Source organism: Ruditapes philippinarum, unplaced genomic scaffold (genome assembly GCF_026571515.1).
Source record: "Ruditapes philippinarum isolate M1 unplaced genomic scaffold, ASM2657151v2 ctg7645_1_1_1_1, whole genome shotgun sequence".
NCBI lineage: Eukaryota > Metazoa > Mollusca > Bivalvia > Venerida > Veneridae > Ruditapes > Ruditapes philippinarum.
Window position 1 is genome coordinate 32,927 of NW_026866313.1, and position 9,828 is coordinate 42,754.

General features: G+C 33.4%; 1 protein-coding gene across 1 annotated transcript; it reads left to right on the forward strand.

The window, feature by feature from the left end:
- Positions 1–4,336: 4,336 nt before the first annotated feature.
- Positions 4,337–7,318, forward strand: LOC132732091 (synaptosomal-associated protein 47-like). Its single transcript, XM_060718438.1, has 3 exons — positions 4,337–4,479; positions 5,434–6,430; positions 7,146–7,318. The coding sequence occupies exons 2-3, from the start codon at positions 5,449–5,451 to the stop codon at positions 7,316–7,318; spliced, it is 1,155 nt and encodes a 384-aa protein (XP_060574421.1). The 5' UTR covers positions 4,337–4,479; positions 5,434–5,448.
- The last annotated feature ends 2,510 nt before the right edge of the window (positions 7,319–9,828 follow it).

The following is a 9,828-nucleotide window of genomic DNA, read 5'->3' on the forward strand; positions in this document are numbered from 1 at the left end:
TGTGGCCAAATGCACACGTCCCGTTGTTAGAGACGTTGTCCGGAAGGGAATTTTGAGCTCTGCGCTGCTGACATGCGATGGCAAAGTTATGCACGAATGATCTCTTACTTCAATAATAGGTCGAGTTCTAAGCATTTTCGGTAGAAAATATGTGATTTACTTTGATATTGCATACACACCAACTTGCAAATCAAACGAGAATGTAAGCGCATATGGCATGCCAAAACCGTTGCAAACGTTTTAAAGCAAACATGAATATCGAAAGTAGTAAATTTCATAAGGAAATGTGCACGAATATTCAGAGTAGTTTTCTATATTAATTCATACAGTTATATAAAGAAATTGAAATGAATAAAAAAAAATGAAAAAAAACTCCGTCTCTTACGGAGAAATCAGAAACGTACTATACTGTTTCATTTCATGAAATAAGAGCCCCGTTAGATGAACAGGGAATTGCTTCTAGAAAAGGTTCAGTATATACACCTCCTACGCCCTTTGGTACTGGAGATATATAAATATACGAGATATTACAGCAATACGGTTACCGGTGATCATTTCTTCTCAGAAAGTAAATCCCCCAAACGTGCTGCTGTTTCGTCACATCGAAAGACATTTTGCAGAAGATAGAAATAGAATCAAAGCGCAGCAGATAGTGACTTTTGTATCAGCATCATTAGCCTTTTTATTGAGATATCGACTGTTAAAGGGAGGAAATCGCCATTTACGTTAGGTTCTGAATGACCGTGGTCAACGGGAGATAAGCCAATTTGTTTTCACTTTCTTTCTAACTTGTTATTCCTGTGTGAATGCATAAAACTTGGGGAACACTTTATTCCAAAAGTTCAATGCTGATTCTTTTGGTGATTTGTCCGAGATATACTTCCTTACGTATTCATTATGCTATATATATTATGTTATCAGTGAATAAAAATGTCTAATTTTATAGTATCGATTATGACAAGTTATGCGGATGAATTATATGTATGATGATGATGATGATGATTGATGATGATTGATGATGATTGATGATGATGATGATGATAATCAATTTACACAACTAATAATAAATTATCTCTGTCCAGTTATAAAAGGTATGATAATAAAACAGATAAAAAGCACATATGCTTCTAGTTCAAAGGTACAAAATAATTGCTTTCGCGAATTCATATGACAAAATTTTGTCGTCTGCACCTGTTTTTTTTTTTTTTTTTTTTTTTTTTTTTTTTGAAATATAGTCAGAGACATATGAATTTTGGCTTGCCAAAATGTACTTGTTCCTATTACTTCGACAACTCCATTTTCTGCACAAATGTAACGGAAATTAAGATGTGCACATTTTCGAAAGGTACGACTGCAACTGGTTGTGAAACAACAGTCACAGCGACGGTAATAATTCACCGATTATTATATGCCATGTCTTGTTAGAAAGCTAACACCCATGCGTTAAGAATATTTGCGATTCCTTACAATCGAGCTTAAATGACTGTCACAAAGTGTATCTTATAAATGATCGCCGCATTTTCGTGTGTATTTCAACGTAAATTTAGATGCGAACATTTTTGCAAGGAACGGATGATAATGGTTGTGAAACAATGATCACTGTGGCACAAATGCTTCGCCAAAAATTATATGTTGTGTCTTGTATAACAGCTTAGATCTTCTGCTTAGAGAATGACTACAATTCATTGCAATCGGGCACAAATCATTGTCACAAGAAGTGAGCTATTTCGTGTTTTTTTAAGTCTGAGTAGAACATCGGATTAGGCAAAAACTGCCAATAATAGCCATATGAGCCGTGTCATGACAAAACCAACGTAATGCATTTGCGACCAGCATGGATCAAGACCAGCCTGCACGGTCTGGATCCATGCTGGTCGCAAACGCATTATGTTGGTTTTGTCATGGCACGGCTCAAATATGGTATTGAAATGTAAGTCCAGTGCGATCACTAACAAAATAAGTTAATCGTAAGTGTGTGGCTAAATGCACACGGTCCGTTGTTAGAGACGTTGTCCGGAAGGGAATTTTGAGCTCTGCGCTGCTGACATGCGATGGAAAAGTTATGCACGAATGATCTCTTACTTCAATAATAGGTCGAGTTCTAAGCATTTTCGGTAGAAAATATGTGATTTACTTTGATATTGCATACAAACCAACTTGCAAATCAAACGAGAATGTAAGAGCATATGGCATGCCAAAACCGTTGCGAACGTTTTGAAGCAAACATGAATATCGAAAGTAGTAAATTTCATAACGAAATGTGCACGAATCTTCAGAGTAGTTTTCTATATTAATTCATACAGTTATATAAAGAAATTGAAATGAATAAAAAAATGAAAAAAAAAACCTCCGTCTCTTACGGAGAAATCAGAAACGTACTATACTGTTTCATTTCATGAAATTAGAGCCCCGTTAGATGAACAGGGAATTGCTTCTAGAAAAGGTTCAGTATATACACCTCCTACGCCCTTTGGTACTGGAGATATATAAATATACGAGATATTACAGCAATACGGTTACCGGTGATCATTTCTTCTCAGAAAGTAAATCCCCCAAACGTGCTGCTGTTTCGTCACATCGAAAGACATTTCTGACGACCCAAACAAATAAAAAACCTAACAGATAGCAATAGTCCTTTGACCAATTTATTTCGTCATTTCAATAGTTACTGTATTTGTAAATAAGAAAAAACAAGCAATAATAAAATGAAATGCGTTTATCAAAAACTACTTAAATCTATATATGTATCTTAATTTTACGACCCCTTTTATGCTACTGTAATATTGTCAGGCACATATTTCAATAATCTCATCCTGAATTATGCCCGGCTCACTCCTAATAGCAGACATTGTAGATTTACATTCATTTACTGGTTTGGGAAAAGGGGATTCCACTGGTGGGGAAGGGGTGGAGTTTCCGAAAGGTTACTGGGCTGCAGTTGCAACGCTAAGGAAATGCTATGCTTTAAGGCTTCAGAGGGACGTTTGTTATACTTTTTTAGTTCATGAATGAGGTAAAAAAAACGTCAATGCAGGATTTATATAAATAAACAAATCTATACGTCAAGTAAAATATTTTCAACTTCAGCCGGACAACCAATAAATATCCTGTCCCATAGAATTGTTTAAGCATTAAGGAAAACGTTTAATGAAAGTTACCTGCCCGTTTCTCCAACACGCCCACTCTTGATAAGCAGCCCTCGCCCATGATTTCTGTCTAAGAGTATTTTTCGGAAAGCAGTCTTGCTTCTTGAATTATTATTTAAGCGCTGTGTACGGTGCTGTCATTAAATCATTTAAATGAGGAATCAACAGGAATAACAACAAAATCTCTCAAGTTGCGAAAATGTAATGTCATCGCATTCAGAAATGTTAACTTTTTCCCAATTTTCTTCTGAGTAGAAATTTATAATGGAATGTGAAATCTATCATATTCAGTGACTATATTCATGAAATAACATGAATTATGTCGTTTTCCCGTGCATTTTATTGCCTACAATAAGGCCAAATAGATTGAATAAGAAATATTTGGATATCCCTATGTAATAGTCGGAGAAGAAATCGTTTACGCATGTTTAATCTTCACCTTAAACAGAGAAAACTACCTGTGGTCTAAGTCAGATAGATCGCTCGTACCAGTTGGATGTGAGATTTATCAACTCGCTTCGCTCGTTGATAAATCTCACATCCAACTGGTACTCATGATCTATCCTATACAACCAACAGTAGATCTATATTTTCGCACGATTTGCACGTGCAATAACATTTAAGCAGGTCAATTATATACATGTGGTTTTCATTGTGATTTGAGAGAGGAGCAAAGAGATTATTGCAAAATTCGTGGGTAATTTGGGTAATTGCGCGTCCGAAATAAAAACGTATCTAGATTTAGTTAATGGAAAATGCCCTTCATATCGTACACTTGCCAGATGGGTATCAATGTTGAAGATAGGTGGAACTAATCGTTTTGTCTTACAATTGCACGCGAATTATCATATTTTGCATCCTAAATGTTCGTGTATATGTACCATAGCTTCTAGAAGTCTATGAAATAAATCATTTTAATAGAAGGCCGGCCATAATATTATATGCTTGCTACTACTCACTGTATTGGTAATTATATATATATTATTTTTATTTATTTTTTTATTTTTTTCATCTAGTGTCATTAATCAAATATGGTTGAATAAGAATTCAAAGCGACAGCATAAATGCACCTTACAGTCTGTTATAACAACAATATTATTTTAACCACGATGTATACATGTATAATTATGTTCCTGTCGCCTCCCTTAGAATAAGAACGCCGAGAAGCGTAAATGATAGATATGATACAGTGGACACGGTTATCTCCCTTTCATTCAGTTCAACCATTTGTACTGATTCGTTGTAATCGGAAGTGTATTTTATTATTTCATTCTTTCATAGATTATGTAAAGAAAATCAAGTTATGGTAAATGAGTGAACGTTAGAAAAACCGGTAAGTTTAAGAAAAAAATGAAATTTTGGCAAATTGGACATTAAAAAGAAATCAAATTGAACTTTCGATTTAACACTCCTAAAAAAAATACGTAGGGGTTTAATCCATGAGATTTATAGGTATGTCATCTGTCAAAGCTATTCTAAATAGCTATCCATCTGTTTATTTCATGCATCAAAGATATACACAGATTTTCCTGAATACTTATATTAGTAGATCTAGTACATGTAGGGACCTGGTGACAAGTATCCTTGGACAAAAGGAAACAAGCCAGCCTACTGTATGTAAGAACAAATCTATACATTTTCATTGATTGATTGATTGATTGATTTGTGTATATATATATGTCATAATACAAAACAGATTAAGACAATTTATCACAGATATATCTATCACATAGTTTTTAACACAGTAATTAATTGAAAAATAATAACTGTACATTCATAATTAAATCAAAGATCTTGTTGACTTCAAGACATTATATACATGATTCATGATGAATTTGTATCTCAAATACATAATAGGGTCATTACAATGTGAAAACAGCAGGTGATATTTTGTATGCTCAATTCATGATATAGGAGGACAGCTTATTATCTGAATGTCTCCCAGGGCAGGGATTGCAACAAGGATTTGATACTTTATAAATTACTTTATAAGTGACGGTCCCTACACTACCAAGACAATTAGAAGTGGTTGTTGTGCATACAGCTAAGCATTATAATCAACGATTATTTCTTAAGCACAATTTTCCTTTTAAGAGTTAATTAAACTAAAATTTTAATCTTCCATTTGGTCAAAAAAAAAACACTTATCATTTATCATTAAATTCATTAAGAAGTGCATCTTATTTTGTTGAACAATTTAAAATACACACTGAATTCAATTCAACTATTAAATTTAAGTACATGTATATCAAATGAAACTGAACTTAATATGTCTCTTTATCTATAGGTGTACCGCTAAACCATGGCCAAACCTGTCTTTAATATATGCGAATGGCCGGCATCTTTGTACAATAACAAGAAAAGACGATGGAATTATGGCACATTGGTAGTAACGGCAGAGGAAATAGTGTTCACCCAACAAAATAACAGTGGTAAAAATGATGAACTAATTTCAATACCATATGAGGATTTGATAGATGTAAGAAAATCTACAACTGGTCTTGTATTTGGAGCTATTTTTATCGTAACTAAAGAAAATGAGAAGATCTGGTTTTCATCTTTGCCTGATCGGGAAGGCGTTTATGGAACATTGAAACATTTCTGGCAAGCAAAGCTCTTTCAGAAAAGCAATAGCGCAATGAAAAATTCCAAAGGACAGAAGACAAGGATGGGGCAGAAATTGCTCGGAATTGTTAAAGACTCAGAGCAGACATTATCAAATGCTGCAGTTCAACTGTATGATCAAGGCAAACAGATAGATCATACTATGGATGTAATGGCCGACCTTCATAATGACCTTGACATTGCTGACAATCTTGTCAAGGACATTGATAGTTGGATTGGGAGATGGCGTTTACCATCCGAGTATAAAACTGTTGATCCAGTAGTTGTTAATAAGAGCGACATTCCAGAGGTTTTCGAATATGAAATACTGTTTACGAAGCTTGAAATAAGTCGGGCAAACACTAGACAGGTTGGGAGTTTAAGGATCTCTAACGATGGTTTGACCATTTTGAATATAAAAATGAAGACAGAGTTTCATTTTAGATGGGCTGATGTATCCAAGCTGCGTGTCGTGACACCGTGGGAATTGATGGTGATAAAATATCAGATTGGAAAGCCTGACCTAGTTTATGGTCTTGTCAGTGCTAATATGGTAGCTATTTTGAAATTACTGGATAACTGTGCTAAATACAAGCTTACATATGATACTCCACCCGAACCAATTCTTTGCACTAGACATCCACAGACCACCAGGGAGAAAGAGTCCTTATACACTACAGGTATGTAAATAGTAAAGTGTAACATGTGTGTTACAGTTGTAACTGTATAAGTGGTTAAATTAGCGACACAGAAATATTGGCGAATTTCGCGAATTGACAAAATCGCTAATATTTCCTTTAGCATATCAACCAAATTGTCATTAAATTCTACCTTTGCACAATTTACTAATATTTGCTTTGACACATGAAATGTCTGAAATTTTAAATTTGCTATCTTTTCAACACACAAGAATATCCACCTATACAGTCCTATTATAAACAGTAAATTGTTTGATTCCAATTTTCTGTCTACTGTAACCATAAAATTCTGGTACCAATTTTGTTATGCATGAATTAAATGAAGTAATTAAGGCAAAGAATAATTTACAGAATAGTAATAGGTATGAAAATAAACCCAGATATACAAGTCATGTTGTTTAATGAACAGAGACTTGTTTTGCCATTTATAATGTTTGAATTTACTCCTTATTTTTTATTATTTTATCTGTTCATAAGCTAAAGAATTTACAGTGGAAGCGTCTGTTTTATATCTAGTTCATACAGATCTGGGGCTGAAATTGGGCCCCATTCACAGTATTTAAAGCTATTTATCACAATTTTTAATAAAAACTCGCAATTTGTTTTAACTTCTAAATAACAAACAGAACAATATTTTAAAAGTTAAAAGAAATCTGTTAAATGTTATTTCACCTTTTTATTTTGCTCTTTTTCTTAGAAGACAAAGACAATGTAACATCAGGTGCTAGAGGGTCTGTTGACTCTACAAGATTAATGGGCGTGGACCAGATTCAAATTGACCAATCACAACAAGTTGTGAGTGAAAGTGAGGCTGACGAAATCAGCAGAACATTGGGTGGACTGAAATCATTGGATCTGGCAGTTCACTAATAGGAGTCCATCCCATTACAAAAATGATAATCTGGGAGTTCGATGTGAGCAGTGTAACGTGGGGTAGAGCAGGGGCCTGAGATCAAGGAGGACTGGAAAGAGAGAGCAAAGTAAAAGAGAGAATAAATAAAAAAATGACCACCTCCAGCTCTTCGCCAGCGAACCACCCCAATCACTTTCCGGCGACACTTTGCAGACCAATCTTCACACGTGTCTTACACACCCATACGGCCAAACACGTCGCGAACCCAGCACCCCCCCTTTACACCTTACTTATTCAACACTACTTGACTCTCTTTTCATGTTAGTACTTATACAATTAAATATATAACAGGTGGGGCTTTTCCATTAAAAATTACTTCAATAAGTCAAACTATACCTATTGGAACATAACTTTTGAGATAGAAGGAAAATATTCATATCTTTTGAACATTTCAAGTGCAGCATACTTGACTAGTTTATTTAAGAAATCTAGCAGGTTTTGTTAAAATTTTTAAAGATTTTAATTTATGTTTGCTGGAAGGTTAGTGAGAGACCTTCCATTACTAATAAGTCAAACACAAATTAGATACTTAGCTTTATAAAATTAAAAAGTGCAAATTATCATTTTTGACAATAATCATGTGAAATTTGCAAGTCACAAAAAAAAATCGTTATACAGTACTCTTTTGAGCAGGGTCTTTCAAATAGATGATGATATTGAATAATTGTACTCACTATGACTATGTTCTTTATATTTTTTGATGTTACGTCATGTAAAAATAGATTTTGATTTTTAAACAACATTTTTCACACCATTATGGCATCCGTTCTTTCAAATGCTTAAGCAAAGTCACATGAACAACCGAGACATCTTTTTTCCATTCATTTTGTAAATTGGTCCATCTCCAGACCATTTTATTTGAAAGACAGTTTTGAGTTATATTAAGCTAACATACATGTAACCTTAATGATTTTCATTTATTGACAGGTTTAATATTCATTGGCCGTTTAATTTTCATTGGCGGGTTTGCATTAATTTGAATCTTCAATAATAATTGCATATTTGAATAATTTGTTCATTATTTATTTATTTTCTTATTTAATATAATAGCTGCATGAATTTTAACATATCAAGTTTGAAATAACTTAATACAAACATTGTAGCATATTTTGTTCTTTGGTTTATGGAATAAATGTTTATAAATACTATGTATTGTTCATTCTTATATGACTTTATGCTTACTGAATCATTTTAGTAGTATGTTCTCTTATAATGAACAACTAATTATATGTGTTCCTGGTGCCATAAACAATATGCACGGCTAACACATTGAAGAATTATTCATTGAACATACATTGATTTGATGAAACAACATTTCATCACCGTAATGCAGTAACAGGTTAACTCATTAATACTTCAATGGGAGTTACTGCACTAAGGTGACGATTTAAAACTATTCAACTCGAGAAAAAGCCCAAGTCGACACCTAAATGTGCAAAAACTAAAACAGATGCCAACATATATAAATATATACACATTATAATTAACAGAGAATCTCCACAGCTAATAAAGAACAAAAAGAATAGTGAGAAAACACAAGAAACCTCTAGACATCTTTTTATTTCTGAAACAGTATCTCCCTTAGCACAAAATTAATGGTTTTAATTGTTTAAGAAATGAAACAGTAACTATTATATGCCAAGAGGAAATTGGACAATATAGAAGCACAAATGAAAAAAATTATCTCCCTGGGAACCATAGATTTCCTTTTTTAAGACAACAAAATTAATCAAGTATGATCATTATACAACATTTAATTCAATTGGCAATAATCCAAGAAATTTTGGTAAACTTCCAAATTTATCAACATTTTGATCAAGTCACATGACTTTAAGTTATTACGAAGTGTACTTTGTCTGAATTTTGGTACTGATGTTGTTTTATCCTGATGAAGTTAATTGTTTGACTGAAACTAGTTGATGAATAAAGTAGCCTTATCCTATGCAGATGTTCTTGATGTATTGTTTTACATACCTTCCTTGTTTACTTAGTGTCGTTATAAACAAGAGTTGTTGGAAGGACAGCATGCTTGACTATTTTCAGTGCTTGGTAACTTAAAACAAGAGCCTGGATAATGTAGAAATTTCTAATTTCAATAAGGTCCATAATTCTGTCAAAATCCATGTTACAAGCTTTGTATAGTGACCTCCTAGTATGTTCTCAAGTAAGTGTGAAAAGTTTCAACCCATAACTTTTAGTTAAGTTTTTGAAGATACAAATTGCATGCAAAAACTCAACGTGTGATGCCTACGCCTAGGCAAGTTCAATATCTCTCCCTATTCTCTAAAAAGTTGAGTTAAAAATTGACATCTGTGTTGTTCTTACTTTTTATTTTATTGTTATCAACTTCAACTATGGCCATAACATCTAAATTCTAAGCTTAAGCCTGCTATGTTTATTTTGTATTAAAAAATACACCAACAAAATTAAGGTCATATGGTGGTGAAACAGGAAAGACGATATTGGC